Source organism: Onychomys torridus, chromosome 19 (assembly GCF_903995425.1).
Source record: "Onychomys torridus chromosome 19, mOncTor1.1, whole genome shotgun sequence".
Lineage (NCBI taxonomy): Eukaryota > Metazoa > Chordata > Mammalia > Rodentia > Cricetidae > Onychomys > Onychomys torridus.
In genome coordinates this window covers 65,896,229-65,921,547 of record NC_050461.1, presented here as the reverse complement: position 1 = coordinate 65,921,547, position 25,319 = coordinate 65,896,229, and the positions used below count along the sequence as shown (strand labels likewise).

The window sequence follows — 25,319 nt, the reverse complement described above, 5'->3', positions numbered from 1 at the left end:
TCATCTCTCTAAGGCTCTGTCTCTTTGTCTTTCTTCAATTGTTTCTGCATTTTTACATGCCTAGAAATAATCATCTTAATTATCAAGATGACAAAACTTGTAAGTTAGATGCAGAAATTTTGCTCCATTTCATTTGTTTTTTGTGTTCTAAATTACTAACTGGATTCTACTTTAAGACTTTCATAACAGTTCAGATAATATGATATATGAACATTAAAAGTACATATCAATTTCCAGATTAATGTAAATTATCTTTTAGGGGGAACAAGACTTAGTCTATTGGAATGCATATGGTACAGACTTTCCAAAGCATTTTTTACCACAAATTTTGAGCGTGTCCATGCTCACTCATGCCTTAGGTCTCACATGCAGGAGAGAGAAATTCTGTGGAAGGACAACTTCACCTCCCACCATGTGTGTGTGAAGATCAAACTCATCCCATACTCAATGCCAGGATTTTTCTCTGGGTGAACCATATTTTCTCCCATATGGCAAATCCTGTTATACACGGTCACTGTTATCCTTACAAATTAAAATTGATATTATCTCTAGAAATGTATGAGATGAAGATCATGTCCCTCCAATTTACTTAAAAAATGTGGTTGACTTGTTATGTCAAAGTTGATTTCCCCAAATCTACAAACATTTCTTATGTTTATGATGTAATATAAATTCATGCATCTTGTGAATTTTATCTTGCACAATTTGGAGGTTAAGAATTTTTCTCTTCTACTATAAATATATGCCCTTTTGTGTGAAGTTTCACACATCATGATCCAAAAGCATTTTCTTGCTACTTATTCTAAAATATCTTGCAATAGGATGCTTGTTTAAAAATTTTTATCACTTCATTTTTTTTTGAAATTTTAATATAATTGGAACATTTCTCTTTTCGTTCCTTACCTCTAAACTTTCCCACATAACTCTGCTTCCTCCCTTTCATATTCGTATACTATTTAAAAAATGTTACATAGACATATGTTTGTACACAAACACATAAATGTATATATATGTTCCTAAATACAGGCAGTTCAGAATATATAAAGCTACCTCATTTTATATTTTTGTGGGTGACCATTTGATATTTGATATTCGATTGGGTTGCTTTTTTCTGTAGAATAGTCTTTCTCTGATTCTTCACATTCCTTAGTTGCCTATAGTTCTTTGTTTAAGATTAAGCCCTTATGATTTTTCTCCCAACCACTTTGGTGTGTTTAATACTCTCCTCATTTATATCAGGTTTAGGCAGTTGTGCTCACAAAATTTTCAATATGAGACATTAATTATAAAATTTTTGAATAAATTTTCTAACTGTGACTGACAAATGTTTATTAACATTGCTTTTTAATAATAGGAATAAATGGTTTTATTATCCTTTTAGGACAAATAGTTAAGAGTAACACTGTATACATATAAATATAAGAACCTTTTTTCCAGAATTTAAAAACAAGCAATAAAGAGATATAACTATCAATTTTCTGAAGCATAACTCATATAGAAAAAAAGTCACCCTGTATGTTTTCCCAATGTGTCCTCCTTCTGAGTATTAGCAGTGAAAATGTCCCTACACCTAACTCTGTCATGATTCTGAGCTCTTCCCTCCAATGTCACCTGTGGCCTCATAATCATTCTCCCTCTTTCCATGAATTGAAGCTTTGTGGCCTTTTCTCTTCATATCAGCGGGGTGACCACTGAATGTTCTCTACATCCTTTTGTGAAGTCTATGTGGACTGCATTAATTTATTTTAAAAGCCCTTCTTTGGTGATGTTTGGGTGTAGCCACTGTGCTTTGTTCATCCTCAGTATGTACTTTTCATTCGCACTGAGATCTTACGTGCTAGCCTCCTTTTTCTTAGGGTGTTTCACAAAGAATGTGTATTCTGCCCTGATATATTAAAACACTGCCAGAATCACACATACAGGCAGCCATTCAGATACACACAAACATACCTGGTGTTAGAATGTTTTTCATGCTATTGTAGTATTGATGGCTGTCAGATTTAGCACTGTGGTGATTCTTTTAATATTTATCTCAGTGTATCACTTCCAGAAATACATGTGTCTATCTAACACTGCATTCACGTTCAGTAATAATTCAGATGATTTTGGATTGATTTTGTCTGATAAGATTAAAAAATATTAAGTTATCCAATGTCACTCTTGTATTTAATATATTTGAGTAAATAAATAATGACATCTCTGATGTCCAGTGGAAATTACATGATTCAGGGACAGTAATTCCTATATCACATTCTAAGATTTCTAAGTTGTCCAGTATGTCTGTCCATCATCTATAGTTATCACCCATTGACAATACTAAAATATATTTCTGTAGAGTCAGAATCTTGTATTTTTATTTCTCCCCATTTTTACCAATTTCTTAGGGATTACGTATCAGTGAAAAGTCTTAAAATAAATATGCATGAAATATATTCAAATCCAAAATCAATTTTTTGGAAGTTTTGAACAATTTTATTTAGTTGTATTTACCCTTGCAACATACTCTTATGCTATGGCAAAACAGCCCACAGCAAAAAAATGTCCAGAAGGTCCCTTAACTGAAATGGCAATTGTCTTAATGAGGGCTGCTATTGCTCTGATGAAACACCATGATCACAGCAACTTGAGAAGGGAAGTGCTTATTTAGCTGACATGCCCAGAGCACTGTTCATCATTGAAGGAAGTCAGCACAGGGACTCAAGCAGGGCAGGATCCTGGAGGCAGGACCTGATGCAGAGGCCATGGAGGAGTGCTGAAAACTGGCTTGCTCAACCTGCTTTCTTATAGAACCAATACCAGCAGCCCAGGGATGGCTCCATCACTATGGTTTGAGAGACCTTCCACATCAATCACTGACTAAGAAAATGTTCTACATGCTGGCCTACAGCTGATCTTATAAGGCATTTTCTCAATTGAGGTTTCTCTTCTCTGAAGACTCTTGCTTGTGTCAAGTTAACATAAAACTAGGCAGTACAACAATCATACCATATTCTATATAAAGGGTTGTACTTGCCAGATTTTCCAAGTATTAGCTGGGTAAATTATAGCAAAACAGACCTAGAGCTCATTTCCACTACAACCTAACACACAGAGCCCTGGGTGGTGGGCCAAAGAAGTCAATCCTTGCACTTTCTTTTGGTTCCAGGCTTCTTAAACAGATTTCAGTTCTTCCTCATTTATTCTCTGGACTGTTTTTTTGTTCATATCAGTTCCCTATATGTCTTTGTTAGATTGCCTCAGTTGTCAAGAATATCCAACCAGCCTGAATACAATTCTCTTAAATTGCTGTAATAACAAGGCCTAAGTTTTTGCACATCTACATATTAAATCAAGAAACATGACCAAAACCAAAACCAAACCAAAACAAAACAAAACAAACAAACAAATAACCACGTGGGTGGACCAAATTTGAAGCCTCCCCACCTAGTGTTTTGTTCATTTATCACTTACCTGCAATATGAATATCTTCTTTGATGACAGATGCAGAGATAACCCCCAAAAAAGTAGCCAGTCCTCTCAATCTATTATGACTATTTCAGAATTTTCAAGTTGACTTAAAACTATGTGTAGAAATCTGAGCCTTTTTAGGATTTTTATAAAGTCAAAAGTTCAATACTGGAAATAACAGAAGAAAATCTTTCCATAGAATGACACAAAGGTTGTTTTTTCAAGACAGGGCTTCTCTGTAGCTTTGGAGTCTGTCCTGGAACTTGCTTTGTAGACCAGGCTGGATTCAAATTCACAGAGATCCACCTGCTTCTGCCTCCCAAGTGCTGGGATTAAAGGAATGTACTACACTGCCCATCCAGGTTGGAGTTTGTTTGTTTGTTTGTTTGTTTTTGTTTTTTGGGTTATTTTATTTTATTTTTTTGAAACAGGGTGTCTCTGTAGCTTTTTGGTGCCTGTCCTGAATTTCGCTCTGTAGACGAGGCTGGCCTTGAACTCACAGAGACCCACCTGCCTCTGCCTCCACAGTGCTGGGATTACAAATGGGTTCCACCACCGCCCGGCCTCTTGTTGGTTTTTAATTGAGAAATTAAGTACAGTGTGTTTTGATTGTAATCACGCCTCCTTTAACTCCATGCATGTGTACTTCTCCACACTAACGCTCCTATTCACCCAACTTTGAAATTTCTTCTTTTTCCTCAAAGAGTCCTATTTATATTTTTGAGTTTCTCATAGGACTTGAGCCTTCTCTGGACTGTGGTAAATCTACCAAACATCAAAATTTTGATAATAGCTAACTGTCAAAAAAAACCTATCAAATATAAAATCTCCATGGCTAGTGGTGAGATTTCAAACTTAACTCTCTTCTTCATTCTTGGGATTTTTTTCTAGCATGAGCTTTGGCATGTCTGGTGTCACAAAAACCATGCATTTGTATGCATAATGACTCTGTTCTTTCTGAAAAATAATTTACCTGTAATTATTTACAATCTGTGGAAGATTACAGAGATTTCTGTGATAGAGTTTGACATATATTCCCTGTCCAGAGCTGAGCATTATCCAGTGCCTGATTCTCTCCACAATGACCAGTTGAAAGTCTCTGATAATTTATATCTCCCAGGAGAAGTTTCTCTGACAAAGATGGATTAATGCTTTGATCTGTGATTTCACAAATAAATTATTTGGAATCATGTTAATTCCATGTTCATTCAGCAGAATAATTCTATTATATTCTCTGCTTTGGCCTATGTCCTCACTAGTCACACTTTTTTTTAAAAATAAATATTTTATTAAGAGATTTTTCTATTCATTTTACTTACCAACCAAAGATTCCTGTGTCCTCCCTCTCCCGCCCCTCAGACTTCTCCCCAACCCACCTCCCATTGACACCTCCTCCAAGGCAAGGTCTCCCATGAGTAGTCAGCAGAGTCTGGCACATTCATTTGAGGGATGTCCAAGACCCTCCTTCCTGCAACAAAGGTGCACAAAGTGTCTCACCATAGGCACTAGGTTCCAAAAACCTGGCAAATGCACTAGTGACAGGTCGTGATCTCACTGTCTCAGTGCCCCCAATACAGTTCAAGCTAAACATCTGTCTTGCTTATCCAGAGTGCCTAGTCCAGTACCATAGGGGCTCCTCAACTATTGGTCCACAGTTCATGTGTTTTCACTGGTTTGGCTAGTTATCTCTGTACTTTTTCCAGTCATGGTTTCAATATCTCTTGCTCATAGAATCCCTCTTATCTCTCATCAATTGGACTCCTGGAGGTCTGTCTGGGACACAGCCCTGGATCTGCATCTGCTTCCATCAGTCACTGGATGAGGGTTCTATGATGACAGTTAGGGTATTCATTAGGCCACCTAATCACCAGAGATGGCCAGATCAGGCACCCTTTTGACCACTGCCAGTAGTCTATGGTGGAGTCATCTTTGTGGATTCATGGGAACCTCCCTAGCACTCTGTTTCTTCTTATTGCCATGGTGTCTTCATTTATCATTTTATCTCTTTCCTTGCTCTCCTACTCTGTTCTCATTCCACTTGGAGCACCATTGATATTAATGTGTATTAATGAACAGTGATTGTTAATTCCTGGTATTTTTTATTGGTAGTGTTGTGTGTTTCTCTTCTTGGTATTTATTGGTGTGGGATTATCTATTGCCTGTATTTTAATAGGTATATCTAACATCCTTAGGTTGGACTTTTGCTTTTAGTGCTTTTAGTAGGGCTGGATTTGTGGGTAGGTATTGTTTAAATCTGGTTTTACAATGGTATATTTTGCTTATTCCATCTATGGCAATTGAGAGTTTTGCTGGATATAATATTCTGGGTTGGCATCCATGCTCTCTTAGTGTCTGCATAACATCTGTCCTGGAGCTTCTGGCTTTCAGAGTCTACATTGAGAAGTCAGGTGTTATTCTGATGGGTCTGCCTTTATGTTACGTGGCCTTTTTCCATTGTAGCTATTAATATATTTTTTATTCTTTATTCTGTGTATTTCATGGTTTGATTATTATGTGGTGAGGGTTCTCTTTTTTTTTTGGATCCAGTCTATTTGGTGTTCTGTAAGCCTCTTGTACCTTCATAGGCACTTTCTTCTTGTGTTCCAAGTAACTATGCTACCAATGAGCTTCTTCTCATGGAACATGCCCTAGATTAAAACAGAAAATTACTGGAATATTCATGTTTTATTTCTTTTGCTATTGCACCAGAGGGCATGTCTTATTAGGTCAGTTGTTTTTTAATCTTGCAGGGTTCATAGGTTGGTGATATTATTGATTACCTTTTATTCCTGGTTTTATGTGCAGTATTTAATGTTCTGGAGTATTCACCAGATAATAATGCTGGAATATGGTTTAAAATAATAGAAAATTTTTCTTAACGAGCCTCCAACTATACTGGGTAATCAGGATCCCAGATTAGCATGGAAATTTCTCAAGATGAGCTTTTAAGTACAAAAAACATGTTCTTGTTTAACATGTATCAGTCAAAAGTTAGCTAGAAGTGGAACTATGGAAGCCAAAACCAAGTTTATTTCATATAGAGTCCTTCTGAACACTATGTGTTTTTTTCTCCCATTTTTGTCAGGTGTACTGTCTATTTGCTGAGCTTTACAAGTTGAAAGGCATGGCTACTGTGAAGTCAGTTGTGCTAAGGTGTGGAGGCCTACTAAGTACAGGGGAACTTACATTCACCACTGATCTTAGTGTATGAGATAAATCAGAACTATTCTAATTTATGATGCAGGCCCTACTCTTACTACAAATAGAATAAGTTAGATGCCCAGCCAGTGCTGATAGCTGAGTAGTTAGCCAGAGGGACCCACCATTTTCCCAACCATGCCAAGAGCTTCTCTAATTACTCCTTATCAATTAGCAAAGAGAACACAGGCTTCTCCCAAATCCATACATATGTTCCTTTGTTACATGAGACCTCTAAGCATCCCAATTTTGTAGGATCATTTCTGCAAAAGAATCTAAGGTAATTTTACTCAGAGACTGGAACTTTTAATGCCTCTAAGTCCTGGTCAACCTACCTACTTAGTTTGGAAAGCATTGGAAGAGCCATTTAGTCAAACTATTAGTACAAGTCCGCCAAGTAGTCTAAGAAGACCAGTAATATTGCTTCTATGCATATAAATTAACCCATTATGCTAAATAGCAGCTATCAGAATAAAGGAAAATATGTAGGTTAAAAGTTTGGCATATTGTATTTCTTCACCCTTGTAACTCCCTTAATGTTAATTAAGGATACCCCCAGTTACTGTAAGTATTGTCAGCAATGGGCTGACTGACTGTTTAAAGTATATTCCTATGTAGAATGGGGTGCCAGGTGTATAAGGATAAAAATCAATCCTGGCTGATTTTTGGCTGTGAATGATTAGCTCTATCCCTAGAGTCCTTTTATGCAAGATAAATTCTGATTCCTTGGGTTATTTCTATTTCCCAAAGACCGGAATCTTTTTAAATCCATCATTGTAGGAAACTGTAGTTTTACAATGGAAACCCACTTGTTCCTGGCAACTAGGGGACCAAGACACAAGACATTCATGGAATCATAAAAGCTGGATTCCTATCTAAAAATAAACTCCAAAATCTTTCATTTTTTGAATAAAACCAAACACTTAAAGTAGGTATCAGCAAGTAAAGGTCAAGATGGGATGAAGTCTGCTGGTCTGTAGCCACACTAGCTATACCTTCCATGTATTTATGTTCCACAATTTCAAGTCCAACCCTGAGAGGAGTGGGGTTTGGACCATAACCCTGTGTTCATATCCATAGTGAAAACATAAGATTCAGTAAGAAGTATAAGGGCATGTAATGGAAGGGCCTGAAGACCTATAAAACTTTATTGTTAATGGGACAATAGTTCAGAGACAGTCCATTTGAAAGCAGCATCTGTGGCTTCCAGTTTCTTTATCTGGGTGTAGTGGCTCTATGGTGTTAGAGCACCTATCTCACCACTAGAAGCATGGAGAGAATCGCCTTGTAGGGTCTCTCCAGATTAGTTCCAGTGTCCCTTTGGCTGCTCACTTGAAACCGAGGATATCACTCTACTTCAGCAAGGTGAAATTGGTGGTGGACACAGAGGTTGGCTTGTTCTGTCAGATAATTCAGTATGGGGACCTGGAAGGCCATTAGTGACTTGATAAGGGAATGGTTAGAGTTTTGTAAACTGCTTATCTCTGAGCCATGGAAGCAGGTGAGGAATTCTTCCAAATATAATCTCAAAGGTTGTTAGTTCCTCCCAATATGGGATGCAGTAAACTGAGGCAAAGTAGGAGGTCTATTCATCTTTCTCTGTACTCTCATGAGAATTTTGTTAGAGTTTTCTTCAATGTCCTTTTCATTCTTTCTACCAACTCAGAACTCTGAGGTCTAAATGTGAAGTTTTCACTCTATGTCAATATTCATAGCTATTACTTAAGAGGGTTTGGGGTATGAATATCAGGCAATTGTTGGACCCTATTGCTAGAAGGAAGCCAAATCAGAGCACCTCTTCTTGCTTTCATTTTTTAGCTACAATTAGAGCAGTTTTAGTCTAGGTGGGGAACACTTCTAATCACTTAAAAATGGTATCTTCAAGGAAGTTGAAAGTATTTTTATCCTCATCCTGCAAGCCAGATATTGTTTAAAGTAAAATTTTCCAAAGTTTGACATGGTGCTATTCTGTTATTTGGACCCCTTACTGGGTAAGTGCTCTCTGTTTTCATTTTACTTAACACAAACATGGTAGATGGCTGAGATATCCCATGTTAGTGTGCCTGGTAGAGGTATAACATACCTTGGTCTGAACAAATCAGAAAGTTTTGTGGTACCCAGATGAGTGAGTAGCATGGTGAAGGTTAGTTACCAGTGTCCAGACAGTTATATCCAAGAGAATGACCTTTACCTCTGGTATCCTCTAACAACATTTAATTATGCACTGACCATTATTCTTTACCATGCAATCTCAGATAGTACTGGGTTATAGAAAGTGTCATTCACGATTCAAAATGATAGTGGCTTTCAGTTTATGCAAAATGGCTTATCCCCACTCAATTCCTTATTGTTAATCACACTTTGAGATACCTCCAACACCTAATACCTAAATTATACAACTTAGAATCTTTGAAGTTCATTAAAGTTGTGTAATATCTGTTTCCAGCTGGGTGGCAAAACAAGAAAGAAAAAGTGTTCCTGCTCCTAGTGTGAGACAGATGGAACTATTTGTTTGCTTGTTTGTTTCCCTGAGGGCCCTAGGAGAGCCAAAAGGATTTGGGTCTCCAACAGGAGAAGGCACAGGTCTTAAGACATGTTGGGAAAGGATGTCACACCACAGAAAGATACAGGGGTGAATACAGGGAAACAAAACTAAACTGTCAGAAACACATAGAAGGACACACACACACACACACACACACACACACACACACACACACTAAAAGCAACTTGGATTGGCCACGACACAGTCATACAACTGAACAGACAAAGGGAACACACTGTCATCTCACGTGGTTCCTGGACACTTGGCCAGCAGTCGTATCTGACCTTTCTACTATGTTTCCAAACAGAAGGCACCTTAATCAGAATTACCTGCAGAGGTGACAGACCAAGATACGTTCTAATTTGTTTCATTTTGTGTGAAGATTCCTTAGATTCCCTAGGTAGAAATTGATCAAAGGAAATCCTGGGTACATGGACCTCTGGCAGCACACCTCCTATGAGTTTGTTGACCCCTGAACTCTTCCTTGATTTGAAGGGCTAGGAGGGAGTTTATGTTTCAAGGTCTTGCTCTGATATGTTGATGGACCCTCTAGAACCTTGTTGGTATTAGCCATAGAATACTGTTTGGACATGAGTTCAAGGCAAGTGAAAGTCATTAGCTAGCTTACAACTATGCTATGTGATCAGCATCTCAGTTTAGCACTGAAATGTTATCAGGATGAACTATTATGTGCAAAAGTAATCTTCTGCGTTGATATATTTCAGTTCACAAGACCAGTTAGACAGAAGCAGAATACCTAAGCCAAAAGTAAGTTAGTACATTTAGAGACATTCCAGAACTATGGACTTTGATAAATTACATCTTTGTGTTCATATTTGGCAGGTAGTACTTTCTATATGCTGAGTTTTACAGCCTTAATGGCATCTCCATCACTGAAGAGTCATGCTAAGGTCTAAGCATCTACTAAGGCATGGGCTTTTATTACAGTAGTTGAACTGTGAAAGTTATCCAGTAGGGATGAAGATTGTAGTAAAGTAGCAGCCTGATATCTCCCTATTCTGTGAATCAGCTATTATCTTCAGCAATACCATCTTTTCATCAGGTGTTGGAAGAACAAATACCATATTTTAAATAAAAAAATTTTATTAAGACTTGGACATTTTCAAATAATATATATCAGCTATATTAATCCCTGACTTTTCCAACCAAATCCTTTAAATTCACTTCCTCAGTTCCTCTTCATGTTATCTCTCTTAATTTGAAAATAATATCTTGCAACATTTGTCTTGGCCTCTGTCTCATAACATTTTTTGACCCATCTTCTATGAAGTTTCCTGGACTTTAAGTTTAGGCATTGTATGGTAAATATATTCGTTGGGGGTAGACACTTTGCAGTATTATTAAAAGTTATTTAATGCTGTGATGATCTGTATCTACCATATAAGGAAGCTTCTTTATACAGGGGAGGGAACTATACTTATTTGTGGGTATAATATTAAGTTTAGGTTATAGTATAGATGATACTAGTTAAGAAAATTGACAGTAGTAAGTTCTTCTCTAGAGTCCATGCTTTTTGGCATAGGTACTTGTCTATATGTACAATTACACTTACAGGCATAGCCTCCTTCATATCCCATAATGCCTTAAGTCCTATTAGGTAACTGTGAATTATTCAGGAATATAAGTGTCATTACTACACCTATCAGAATATCTGACACAGCTTACTATAATTGTCATTCACTGTCCTTACAGACGGATAGGATTACTGGTAGCTTTTCTTCATTGTGAGGTTGTATGACTCCTTCTGTAACATTGGGAGCCAGTCCTCAGTAGGGAGGCTGGTAAAAACAGATTAATCATTTCACCTAATGTCTGAAGTGTGTGATGTCTTCAGCAATAAGAAATTATCTTCTTTTTCTAAAAGGCATGACGGGCATGGGCATCAGCCTACAGTTTTGGAGGAAGTCTGTTGGACTCCTCTAAAAACAACAATTCAAAAAAAGGTTTCCATTGTCTGGCAATGGGGTTATTTAACCCTTATTTTATGCTATTCTAATGAATTTCAGGCAATGCCAATAAAATAAGGAAAACCTAAGAAGGTAAAAATGCTTCAGGTAAAAGTGTGATTCCCTGAGTTCAGAAATTTCATGACTGAATATTTGTGATCTAGGCATCATATAGAGGAGATGAGACTTTTTACACAAGAAGCCCTGGAAGTATGCAATGAAGATATCCAGGCAAATGCAATGGAAACTGTAAAGCCTCTGTTAAAAGGAACATTATAGGCAGAACTGCTTGTGGAGGTTGTTCTCTGTCTTGCAATCATAACATTTGTATTATAACATTTTACACACAGTGGAGCACACACATACACACACATAAATCATACAAAATATCAATTTACACAAAGATAATATTGTCAAGGTATCACAATTATTTATAAAGATGAATCACACTATTCAAGTAGTATTCTTTGATTAAGATGTTATCTTGGAAAGCTGAGTGTCTTAATAGCAGATTATTTGTTTTCCTCTAATTGTTGAAGATAAACATTAAAGAACAATGAAGCAAGATATAGAGTATTTTGTAAGGGACTGTTTTTACATTTATGGGTAGAATTTTAATGTACCAAATACAATAGAAAGTACAGTGAGCAGTCATGCGACTGACAATTATGTGGGTCACACCTACAGGATCTTACACAATCCTAACAAGGTAACATAGTAATTTGAATTCCAGTGGAGAATTTTAAATGTGTATTTTATATAAACAATATTTGAACTAGAAAATCATTGCACAAAATCCTCAGTTCTGTGTGGTCTGTATTCTCCTCAGGTATAATTTTATTCCATTTTTGCAGGTATAATTTTAAAATATATGAGTTGGTTCTGTCCCTCATATTTGGCATTGAGGAGATCAACAGGAACCCTCACATTTTACCCAACATATCTCTGGGATTTGATTTTTATAATGTCCCATACAGTGAGAAAAACATTCTTGTCAATGCCCTTATTTGGCTCACAGGCATGAATAGTCCTTACCTTAATTATAACTGTGTAAAGGAGAGAAAGTCAACTGCTGCAATAACAGGACCATCATGGGCAAAATCCGCCCATATTGGGACACTGCTTCAGCTCTACAAATTTCCACAGGTGAGGTGTTGTGTGGGCAAAAGAGCCAGATCTCCTTTGCTGACATTTTGGGTATGCAAAAGTAAAAATGAGACATTTTAATTAGTTAGCTTGGAAAGGAATGAAAGGGGAGGATGGAGTAGACAAGGAGGATTAATAAAAGTGGAGGAGAGGCCAGTAATTTTTTGAAAAGTTCTGTCAGATAAACTTGCCTTTAATTTCAGGATGAATCCATCATTATGCTGACCATTCCATATATTTCTGCAGATTAAGGATTGTTCCTAATGCCATTGTTCTTTCTCTTGTTCCCAATTGTTTTCTCTTCAGCTCACTGTTGGTCCTTTTGATCCTATCTTGAGTGACAGAGGTCAGTTTACTTCTCTCTACCAGATGGCACCCAAAGGCACATCTCTGTCTCTTGCCATGGTCTCTTTGATGCTTCATTTTGGCTGGTCCTGGGTTGGTCTGCTTATCTCAGATGACCACAGAGGGACTCAGTTTCTATCAGATATCACAGAAAATGTGGAGAATAATCAAGTCTGCCTAGCTTTTGTTGAAATGATCCAAAGCACCTGGAATTCATTTCCGTACAAATACTGGAAAAGTCTTGGCATGGTCAAGGAGTCATTGGCCAATATCATCATTATCTATGGTGACAATGATTCACTACAAGGCTTAATGAGAAATCTAGGGCAACAGATTTTGACAAGGAAAGTCTGGGTTATGACCTCTCAATGGGACTTTACTAATATTGCTGATTTTTTCTTGCTAGATTCATTCCATGGAAGTCTCATTTTTTCACAACACCATGAGCAGGTTATTGAGTTTAAAGAATTTATCCAAACAGTTAATCCTTATAAATACCCAAAAGACAATTACCTTCCTAAATTGTGGTTTTTGTTCTTCAAGTGTTCATTTTCAGAGCTTGATTGTCAACTTTTGGAGAACTGCCAACCCAATGCCTCCTTGGAATTCCTACCTAGACATATCTTTGATATATCAATGAATGAAGACAGCTACAATACATACAAGGCTGTTTATACTGTGGCCCATAGTCTCCATGAGATGAGTATTCAGCAAGTACAAATGCAACAATTTGGAAATAGGGAAAGCATGGTGCTCTTCCCCTGGCAGGTAATATCCCTTCTGTTGTATTAGAGCATCAAGAATGTGATATTTTGAGAGGTTTCAGAAGCATAAAACTGGGTATTACAGATATCGACACTTTACATTTTACATCCACAGGAAAATCTTCATTTGTTATCTTTTGTTTCAGGTCAGTGCAGATCTTTGTGTGCATGTTGCTGAGGAATAGGGTGTTAGTGATAAGGAGAAAATGATTTTAGGGAATATAAATTTTGTCACTAATATTTTCACAATTTTCTTGTGGTAATAGATTACATTAGAAAACTAAGAACTCTCTCAGTAAATGAAATGATGACATCTCATTACCACAAGGTGTCAGTATGAAATGATTTTGTTTAACTACCATTTAGTCATTTGTACCAACATTTTATAGACTGAACTTTGGGATACACCCTTAATGTAAATGGGCATAGTTTATTTTAAAGAAATTGAAAGTTGCTTTAATCAGTGCTCATTGATTCTTTTCCTGAGTTTGTTTAGAAGATTTTTTTTTTGGATGACTGTCCTTCCCAGGTAGAATAGCATTCCATTAACTTAGGTAACCATTTCTTACCCTCAGTGATACTACAAAAATATTGTATCTTACACCAGAGATTATGAACAGTGATAGTCCCTCTATAATTCATTTCTGATCAACTTCTCACAACCATTTTAAAGTATGTTCTTGCCTCACTTTCAGCTGCATCCTTTCTTGAGGAATATCCATGTGGGAGTCAACATGGCTTTAGAATGGAAACAGAAGTTAGATGATAATAAGTATGATATTCTCAACTTTTGGAATTTTCCAAAGGGTCTTGGACAAAAAGTGAAAGTAGGAACCTTTTTGCCCAATGCTCCCCGTGGTCAACAGTTGTCTTTATCTGAGCAGATGGTACAATGGCCAAAAATATATTCCAAGGTGGGTTATATGTTCTCACAGTGTATTCGAATTATCACAATAACACAAATATATCCACCCCCAGCATAATAACTTCTGGTTTTGAAATCATATTACCATAAAACTCTGAGTAGAGAGGGACAAAATAAAACTAAAAGAAGACCATGTTTTATCATTCCCTCATTCTTAAAAATGGAAGTTCTTAGCTTTAAATGATTGTTTAACTGATGCATGGGTTAGTTTTTGTCAAGTTGACACAAATTAAGTACACCTGAGAAGTGGTACAAGCAATTCTCATAATATCTCCCTGGACACTCTGATGTAGAAAATCTCTACTTTCAAAACACAAAACTGAATAAGTTGTGTTTTTGTGCTATGATCAAACATTATCACCAAAGTGACTTTTGGAAAAAAGAGTTTATCTGGCTTATGCTTCTAGAGGTTTGAGGGTCCTTTATGGTCAGGAAGCATGCCAATGTGTGTCATTGATGGAGTGATGGCAGGAACCTGAAACAAAATGTCTCAGTTCGCAGACTGGAAGCAGAGAGTGAATACTGGATTAGCTCAGGCTCATAAATGTTCAAAATTGCCACCTCTGAAATAATTCCGCCAATAGGTCTGCAACTCTTAAAGTATCAATAACTCTCAAGACAGCACCACCATTAAGGAAATATGTAGTCACCTATTTCTGCTTATATTTGCCACTTTTCATTCAAACCAATACACTGTCCCTATTAGCATTCACTCACTGTATCTAAAGCTACAGCAGTTCATGTTGATCCCATGCTTAAAAATTACAGACCATAAACAATTACCATTTTTTATTCACTGCTTAAATGGAAAACGTTTTAGTGAGCATTTTCTCTCCTACTCTGCTGCTTCAATACCCAATAAAACTTAAGACATTATTTCTTTTGGCTGACAGTGTGAAAATGCAGCCGTTATCTTTGAAAATGTATTCCTCTAGGAGCATGAGGTTGCTGATGACATCATATCCTCAGTCAATAAAAAAGCAAATACCACATATACCCTTTTTTCCTGTTGTCAATCATTCAGACACAACAACCTATACAGTGAACCCCTTAAACTTCTCTTTAAGAGTATTCACAGAGATGCCCAACAATTTCTTTCCATGGTGATTATAAGTCCTGTCAAGTTGACTAGCAAGATCCACAATCATGTTGAAAATAAAAGTTTTTCAGCACATTAGAAAGTAAGTATAGAGACAGGACGATTTGACCTTCTAGGTCATGGCTTCTATGACCTACCTGCATCATAATTTTCCCTACCTCATTATGCTTCACATACTTTAACAGTGTGATAATCCTCAGAACTTTCTTGTATAGATCACAAATGTTCAGACTCTTCTTCCACATTTATAGGAATCAATCTTGCAAATTATGTGATATTAAAAAGCAATATTAATCAGGTTTTCAATAAACCATGAACATTTGTTAACTTTGCTCCCATTTTTCTCAGATTCCTCATTCTGTGTGCAGTGAGAACTGTGGACCTGGATTCAGGAAAATTTCCCTAGAGGGTAAGGCTGTTTGCTGCTATGATTGCACTCCTTGTGCAGACAATGAGATTTCCAATGAGACAGGTAAGCAGAAATCTTACAGAAATGGTTCCACGTTTCTACAGAATTCTGCATTATCTTAAAAACTGAAAAATATGCAGAGAGAAGTCAGACAAATTTATTCCTTCTCTTATTTAGGGTATTAAATGTGCATCACCATGTCTTGAAATAGTGCAGAGTATGCATTGAAAATTATAATTGACTTAATTTTTTCCTTTTTTTTCTTTATTATATTTGTGTTTTAATTTTATACATCAGCCATGGGTTCCCCTGTCCTAACCCTTCCCGCCCCTGCCCCCACCTTCCCCCCGCCCCTCCCCTCATTCCCATCTCCTCCAGGGCCAAGACTCCCCTGGGGATTCATTTAAACCTGGTGGATTCAGTACAGGCAGGTCCAGTCCCCTGGTGGAGTATAAACTAATTACCATTGGCCACACTCTTAAAGATTAATGTGTCTTCCTCTTATAGCAGCTATGAGGCCAAATAGCTTCTCAGTTAAGGGTAGTACTTTATGCCAGCCAACCTTATATGCCTGATGATATTTGGTCTTCCCTGGGTTTTCTCATATTATATGCATGATATCATACCTACATTTATATATTTAACTGCTCTGCTTTTGTCTGAAACTTCTATTCCAGTATTTCAAGACCTCTGACTTTTAGAATCTTTCTGCAACTTCTTCCATGGATATCTCACCTTGAGATATAATAGACTACCCTCAATCTGTTACTCTTTTTAAAACTCCTTTAGTGAATATCTATGCACACAAGGTACACATTCATATATATTAGGAATGGTTCATTTATCCATGAAAATTCCTTCACAGCTCCTAATTAATTAGTATACTTCCTAAAATTATGTAGCTCAATTATGTCAGATATTTGAGAATAGATTACCAATTCAATCAAAAATTTTTATAGTATCTTGTAATAATATGGTTATTTTATATATAGTAGTTATTATTACATGTACCATGTGCCTTTAGCAAGGAATGGAGTTATACATATTAGTCATCCATTGAAATGTAGAACACCAAAAGAAAATAAATACTTCCACATAAAAGAGAAGGAAATAACAGGGTCTGAGGAAATACCTTGAAAGTAGATCCTGACAACAGGTATAACAATGTGTCACAATAGCTGAAGGAAGCAATATTTATAAGATTTATAAAATACAATTTGTTCTACTGAAGTTTGTTCAATATTATGTTAATAAAATTCATCATAAAATAGAATTAACAGTCTAGGGATATGTTTCTTTTATATACACAGGAAAATGACATTGGTAATCTGGTATACATACAACAATTTTATTATTTTTAATTTTATAATTTAATTTAATTTTACATATCAACCATGGATTCCCCTGTCCTCCCTACTCTTGTTCCCCCCTCCCCACTACCCAGCCCCCATTCCTATCTCCTACAGGGAAAGAATTCCCCTAGGGATTCAGCTCAACCTGTTAAATTCATTTGAGGCAGGTCCAGTCCCCTCCTCCCTTCACCCAGGCTGAGCAAAGTGCCCCAGCATAGGCTCCGGGCTCTAAAATCAAGGTCATGCACCAATGACAGGTCCTAGTCCCACTGTCTGGGTGACTCCCAAACAGTTCAAACTAATCTACTGTCTCACTTATCCAGAGGGCCTGATCCAGTTGGGGGCTGCTTAGCTATTTGTTCATAGTTGATGTATTTCCAGTACTTTGGCTCTTTGTCCCTGTGCTTTTTCCAATCATAGTCTCAACATCTCTTGCTCATATAATCCCTACTCTTTCTCACCAATTGGACTTGTAGGGCTCCACCTGGGGCCTGAACATGGATCTCTAAATCAGCTTCCATCAGTCATTTGATGACAGTTCTTCCATGACTGTTAGGGTGCTTGGCAATCCGATCACCAGAGTAGGTCAGTTTGGGCTTTCTCTGGACCATTGCCAGTAGTCCATTGTGGAGGTATCTTGGTGGATTTCTGGGGACCTCTCTAGCACTTTCCCTCTTCCTATTCCCATGGGGTTTTCATTAATCATGAGCTATCTTTCCTTGTTCTCCCTCTCTGTTCTTGATCCAGCTGGGATCTCCAGCTCCCCTAAGATCTCTTTCCCCCAACCATGCCCTTAATTACTCCCCCTCACATCCAGTTTGCTCATGTAGATCACATCCATTTGACTGTTGTTGCATGATCTGTGTCTTTCTTAGAATCCTCTTTACTAGGTAGCCTCCCTGGAGTTGTGAGAAGCAGTCTAGTCATCCTTTCTTTTATATGTGGTATCAACCCACGAATGAGAACATACCATGTTTGTCTTTCTGAGTCTGTGTTACCTCACTCAGGATGATTTTTCTAGATCCATCCATTTGACTGCAAACCTCATGATGTCATTGCTTTGGTCTGCTGAGTAGTACTCCATTGTGCATATGTATCACATTTTCTTTATCCATTCTTCAGTTGAAGGGCATCTAGGTTGTTTGCAGGTTCAGGCTATTACAAACAATGCTGATATGAACATAGCTGAGCATGTGCCTCTGTGGTATGATTGAGCATTCCTTGGGAATATGCCCAAGAGTGGTATAGCTGGGTGTTAGGAGAGATTGATTCCCAATTTTCTAAGTAAGTGCCATGTTGATTTCCAAAGTGGCTGTATAAGCTTGCATTCCCACCAACAGTGGAAGAGAGTTCCTCTTGCTCCACATCTTCTCCAGCATAAGCTGTCTTCAGTGTTTTTGATCTTTGCCATTATGACAGGTGTAAGGTGGTATCTCAGTGTCATTTTGATTTGCATTTCCTGGATAATTAGGGATGTTGAGCCATTCCTTAAATGTCTTTCAGCCATTTGAGCTTCTTCTGTTGAGAATTCTGTTTACCTCTATAACACATTTCTTAATTGGACTGTTGGGCATTTTAATGTCTAATTTCTTGAGTTCTTTATATATTCTGGATATCAGCCCTCTGTAAGATGTGGAGTTGGTGAAGATCTTTTCCCATTCTATAGGCTGTCTCTTTGTCTTGATGACTATGTCCTTTGCTCTACAAAAGCTTCTCGGTGTCTATGCTACTGGTGTTATATTGAGGAAGTGATTTCCAGTGTCAATGCATTCAAGATTACTTCCTATTTTCTCTTCAATCAGGTTCAGAGTAACTGGATTTATGTAGGGGTCTTTGATCCACTTGGACATAATTTTTGTGCATGGTGCACAAAATTGCAGCCTTCTACACACTGAAATCCAGTTATGCCAGCACCATTTGTTGGAGATGCTTTCTTTTTTCCATTGTATAGTTTTGGCTTCTTTGTCAAAAATTATATATTCATAAGTGTGTGGATTAATATCACGGTCTTCAATTTGATTTCATTTGTCCACATGTCAGTTTTTAGGCCAGTACCAAGCTGTTTTTATTACTGCAGATCTATAGTAGAGCTTGAAGTCAGGGATTGTGATACTTCCAGAGGTTGTTTTATTGTACAGGATTCTTTTGGCTATCCTGGGTTTTTGTTTTTCCATATAAAGTTGAGTATTGTTCTTTCCAGGTCTATGAAGAATTGTGTTGGTATTTTTATGGGGATTGCATTGAATCTGTAGATTGCTTTTGGTAAGATTGCTATTTTTACTGTGTTAATCCTACCTATCCAGGAGCATGCGAGATCTTTCCATTTTCTGACATCTTCTTCCATTTCTTTTTTCAGGGACTTAAAGTTCTTGTCATAGAGGTCCTTCCATTGCTTAATTAAAGTTATCCCAAGGTATTTTATATCATTTGTGGCTATTGTAAAGGGTGATGTATCTCTGATTTCTTTTTCAGCCTGTTTGTCAATTGTATATAGGAGGGCTACTGATTTTTCTGAGTTTATCTTGTATCCTGTTACATTGCTGAAGCTTTTTTTATAAGCTGTATAACTTGGTCAAATTTTTGGGGTCACTCATGTATACTATCATGTCATCTACAAATAGGGAAAGTTTGACTTTTTCCTTTCTAATTTGTATCCTCTTGATCTGCTTATTTTTTCTTATTACTCTTGCTTGCTGTAAATTGCCTTTATTATGTATATGTATGTTCCCTGTATTCCTGATCGATCCAAGACTTTATCATGAAGGGGTGTTGGATTTTGTCAAATGCCTTTTCAGCATCTAGTGAGATGATCGTGCATTTTTTTTTCTTTTAGTTAGTTCATATGGTGTATTAAATTGACAGACTTTCCTGTGTTGAATCGCATTTCCATCCCTGGGATGAAGCCTACTTGATCATGGAGTATAATTGTTTTGATGTGTTCTTGGAGTCTGTTGGCCAGTATTTTATTGAGTATTTTTGTATCAGTGTTCAGGAGGGCGATCAGCCTGTAGTTCTCTTTCTTTGTTGCATCTTTGGTTTAAGAATTAGGGTAATTGTAGGTCATAGAAAGAGATTGGTAATGTTCCTTCTGTTTCTATTGTATGGAACAATGTAAAAAGTGTTGGTATTAAGTCTTCTTTGAAGATCTGGTAGAATGCTGTGCTGAAACCATCTGGTCCTGGGCTTTTTTTTTTTTTTCTTTTTTTTTGGTTGGGAGACTTTTAATGACTGATTATATTTTCTTAGGGTTATTGGAATATTTAAATAGTTGATCTGGTCTTGATTTAACTTTGGTATGTGATACCTATCCAGAAAATTATCCATTTCTTTTAATTTTTCAAGTTTTGTAGAGTATAGGTTTTTTTTATTATTTTTTTTAAATAAAGTATGACCTGTTGATTTTCTGTATATCCTCAGTGTTAGTTGGTGTATCTCCCTTTTCATTTCTGATTTTTTTAATTTGGATGCTCTCTCTCTCTCTGCCTTTTGGTTAGTTTGGATGCATGCTTGCCTACCTTGTTGATTTTCTCAAAGAACCAACTATTTGTTTCATTAATTTTTTTGTATTGTTCTGTTTGTTTCTATTTTATTGATTTCAGCTCCTAATTTGATTATTTCCTGGCATCTATTCCTCCTGGGTGAGTTTGCTTCTTCTTGTTTTAGAACTATCACATGTGCTGTTAAGTCATTAGTGTGAGATATCTTCAACTTTTTTTATGTGGGCATTTAGTGCCATGAATTTCACTCTTAGCACTGATTTCATAGTGTCCCATAAGTTTGGGTATGTAGTATATTCATTTTAACTAGGAAGTCTTTAATTTCTTTCTTTATTTCTTCCTTAACTAATTGGTAATTCAGTTGAGCATTATTCGTTTTCCATGAAATGGTAGGTTTTCTGTAGTTTTTGTTGTTGGTGAAATCTAACTTTAAGCCATGGTAGTGTGATAGAACACAGAGGTTATTCCAATTGTTTTGTATCTGTTGAGATTTGCTTTGTGGCCAAGTACATGGTCTATTTTAGATAAGGTTCCATGGGCTGCTGTAAAGAAGGTATATTCTTTTTGGTTAGAATGGAATGTTCTGTAGATATTGATTAAGTCCATTTGAGTCACAACATCAGTTAAGTCCTTTATTTATCTGTTAAGTTACAATTTGAGAGATCTGTCCAGTGGTGAAAGTTGGGTGTTGAATTCTCCCACCATTAATGTGTGGGGTTTTATATGTGATTTAAATTTTAGTAATATTTCTTTTACATATGGGGGGTGCCCTTTTGTTGGGGCATAACTATGTAGAATTGAAACTTCATCTTGTTGAATCTTTCCTGTGATAATTCTCTTCTTAATCCTTTTGGATTGATTTTAGTTTGAAATCTATTTTCTGTATATTTAGATGGCTACATTGGCTTCCTTCTTAAGACCATTTTATTGGAAAGACTTTTCCAAGCCTTTTATTCTGAGGTACTGTCTATCTTTGAATTTGAGGTGTGTTTCTTGTATGCAGCAGAAAGATGAGTCCTGCTTTCATATCTATTTTGTTAGTCCTTGTCTTTTTATAAGTGAATTAAGTCCATTGATAATAAGAGATATTAATGAACAGTGATGGTTCATTCCTGTTATTTTTGGTGGTAGTATGTGTGTACTAATCTTCTTTGGAGTTTACTGCTGTGGTGTTATCTATTGCCTGTGTTTTTGTGGGTGTATCTGACTTCCTTAGGTTGGAATTTTCCTTCTTTTGCTTTCTGTAGGTCTGGGTTTGTGGATAAGTATTGTTTAAATGTTGCTTTGTCTTGGAATGTCTTGTTCTTTTTGTCTATGATGATTGAAAGTTTTGCTGGGTATATTAGTCTAGGCTGGCATCCATGGTCTCTTAGTGTCTGCATTACATCTGTCGAGATCCTTCTGGCTTTCAAAGTCTCCATTGAGAAATCTGGTGTTATGCTGGTGGGTGTGCCTTTATAAGTCACTTGGCCTTTTTCCTTTGCTTCTCTTAATATTCTTTATTTATTATGTAGGTTTATTTGTTTAATTATTATGTAGCAAGGAGACATTTTTTGGGGGTGTAGTCTGTTTGCTGTCCCATAGGCTTTTTGTACCTTCATAGGCATTTCCTTCTTTAAGTTGGAAAAGTTTTCTTCTATGATCTTGTTGAATATATTTTCTGTGCCTTTGAGTTGGTATTCTTCTCCTTCCTCTATCCCAATCATTTGTAGATTTGGTCTTTTCATGGTGTCCCAGATTTCTTGGACATTTTGTGCTAAAATATTTTTGGCATTGGTATTTTCTCTGACTGATGAATCCATTTCCTCTATTGTATCCTCTACTCCAGAGATCCTCTCTCCCATATCTTTTATTCTGGCGGTTATGCTTTCATCTGTGCTTCCTGTTAATTTACTCAGTTTTTCTATTTCTAGCATACCCTCTGTTTCTGTCTTCTTTGTTTCTATTTATCTTTTCAGGTCTTGGACTGTTTCCCTCATCTATTTCATTGCTTTTTCATGGATTTTGTTAAGGGATTTATTGTTTTTTTTCTGCTTTATTTGTCTTGTCCTCTAGTTTTTTTTTTTTTTAATGCAGTCCTTCCCATTTTTTGTTGGACGTTTTCTCATTTTCTTTATTGACTTCCTCCACATTTTTGTTTATCTTTTCCTCCATATCATTTTTGATTTTTTTTCTTTAAAAGTCTCTAGCATCTTCATGATACTATTCTTCAGGTTGCTTTCTTCTGCTTCTTCCACTTTCTGATGTCCAGGTCTTGCTGTTGGAGGAGGGCTAAGGTCTGGTGATGTTTGTATTGCTCTTTATGTTGTTGTATGTACTTGTGCCTTGACATCTGCTCATCTCCTCATGGATTCATTCTTGTTCTTATCAGTGCTCTTGGTCCAGTCAGAGCTGACAGATTTGGCATTTCAGGAATCCTCTCTTGGTCCAATGAGAGGTGGCAGATTCTACTTCTCAGACAACCACTTTTGGTCTAATCAGGGCTGGCAGACTACCTCCTGAATTTACTCTTGGTCCAATGACGGCTCTTTGTCCAATGAGAGCTCTCTCTTTTTCTGTGTGGGATGGGAGCTCTCTTGGCTGAATGCGAGTCTCTGGGCCTGATGGGAGCTCTCTGGGCCAGATGGAAGCTGGGTGCTGGTCTCTAAGTCTCAGGAAGTGGCAGGGGTCTCTGGCAAATGGGTGTGGGGGCACAGCGTGTAGATTGCATGAATCAATTTTAATTACCTCAAATTCATGGTGAATTTTGCAAATTTTCAAGAGCAGAATATTTTAGGACTATTTTATTCCATACTCCAAAATAGTTCTGACCTTTCTCCAATGGGAATGACAACAGGTCACTAGTACATTATTCAATATTCTAAAAATATAATAATGCCTATAAAGCCAATTTAGAAAATGGAAACAATTTTATAATGATAAGAAATTTGGGAACCTATGTTTAAGAACAGGATTTTATGAAAATAATTTCAATGGGTCTTCTCCCTTTTTTGCACTATTCAAATTCATAACATTGATGTAACTAATGATGTGTTATCAGACATAAAGGAGGTTTATGCACTGTAACTCAGAATTCCAAAGACTTCCAAAAGAGATACACCAATAGCAAAAGAGGCACTGTAAGAATGTAAGAAAGAAAAGGTGCATTTAATTTATACCACTATGAAGAAGAGGGGTTGTATGAGAAGCTACTGGTAATTGATAACTATGTACAAAAAAGGGATATCACTTTTATTTAAGGTTGTGGATTCTGAAAATGTTACCCAAATTCCAGTAGATTCCCCTGAAACTTGTAGTTACTAGCATCACTGAAGAGACTCACTGTCTATTAAAATGTAAAAAGAAGACATAGATAGCACATAAACTTGAATAAAGTAAGAGATGGAGAACATGAGAAATGGAGCATGGTGAAAAAGGGCTGAGTTGGAAAACAGAATTTATATGTGCATATAAATATTAACTGAAATATCTAATATGGAAGATTGGTGGTATGAATATGAAAGTACTCACTACAGAGTTCATACTTCTTTGTCCCCAAGAAAAAGGAAACTGGTGTAAATAACAGTCCTATTAACAGGTACAGAGAAATAGGTGACAGTTATAAGGATAACTTCAGCTTGAACTAAATATCACTTTTATTTTTTATCAGATATGGTAAAGTGCATAAAGTGTCCAGACAGTCATTATGCAAACACAGAGAAGAAAGAGTGCCTCCAGAAAACTACGACATTTTTTGATCATGAGGACCCCTTGGGGATGTCTCTCACAATCATAGCTCTGTGCTTCTTTGTCCTCACAACTGTGGTTCTTGCATTATATGTGAAGCACAGAGACACTCCAATTGTCAAGGCTAATAATAGGACACTCAGTTACATGTTGCTCATCACACTCAATGTCTGTTTCCTATGTTCCTTGCTCTTCATTGGCCGTCCCAACACTACCACATGTATCCTGCAGCAGATCATATTTGGAGGTGCTTTCACTGTGGCTCTTGCCACTGTGTTGGCCAAAGCTATCACTGTGGTTATTGCCTTCAAGGTCACCTTTCCAAGGAAGGTGGTGAGGTGGTTAATAATATCAAAGGCTCCAAACTTTATAATCCCCATATGTTCTCTTGTCCACCTTGTCTTCTGTGGAATCTGGCTAGGAACCTCCCCTCCCTTCCTTGACAAAGATGTTCAAGCTCAGCATGGACATATCATCCTTGTATGTAACAAGGGCTCTGATTTTGCCTTCCATGCTGTACTGGGATACCTCTGCTCCTTGGCACTTGGAAGTTACGTTATGGCTTTTTTGTCCCGGAATCTGCCAGACACATTCAATGAAGCCAAGTTCCTATCATTCAGCATGCTGGTGTTCTTCTGTGTTTGGGTCACATTCCTCCCTGTCTACCACAGCACCAAGGGGAAGGTCATGGTGGCTATGGAAGTCTTCTCTATCTTGGTTTCTAGTGCATCCCTCCTGGGCTTCAATTTTGGCCCTAAGTGTTACATTATCTTAGTAAGGCCAGATAAGAATTCTATTCATCATATCAGGAATAGGCCACATTCTGAATGGAAAAACCCTCTCAAAACCTAGTTCAAAGCTAAACATAGTTCTTATGAAAAGGGATGAATTTCAAAGAT

The 25,319-nt window shown here is 37.0% G+C and overlaps 1 protein-coding gene across 1 annotated transcript in view; it reads left to right on the top strand.

The window, feature by feature from the left end:
• The window catches only part of LOC118570349 (vomeronasal type-2 receptor 116-like), an 82,611-nt gene extending 57,339 nt beyond the window's left edge, over positions 1-25,272 (top strand). The window contains exons 5-9 of the mRNA XM_036168725.1: positions 12,012-12,303; positions 12,610-13,416; positions 14,108-14,326; positions 15,785-15,908; positions 24,344-25,272. Coding sequence (XP_036024618.1) covers positions 12,012-12,303; positions 12,610-13,416; positions 14,108-14,326; positions 15,785-15,908; positions 24,344-25,272 — 2,371 coding nt within the window. The remainder of the gene's footprint in view (positions 1-12,011; positions 12,304-12,609; positions 13,417-14,107; positions 14,327-15,784; positions 15,909-24,343) is intronic.
• Positions 25,273-25,319: the final 47 nt, after the last annotated feature.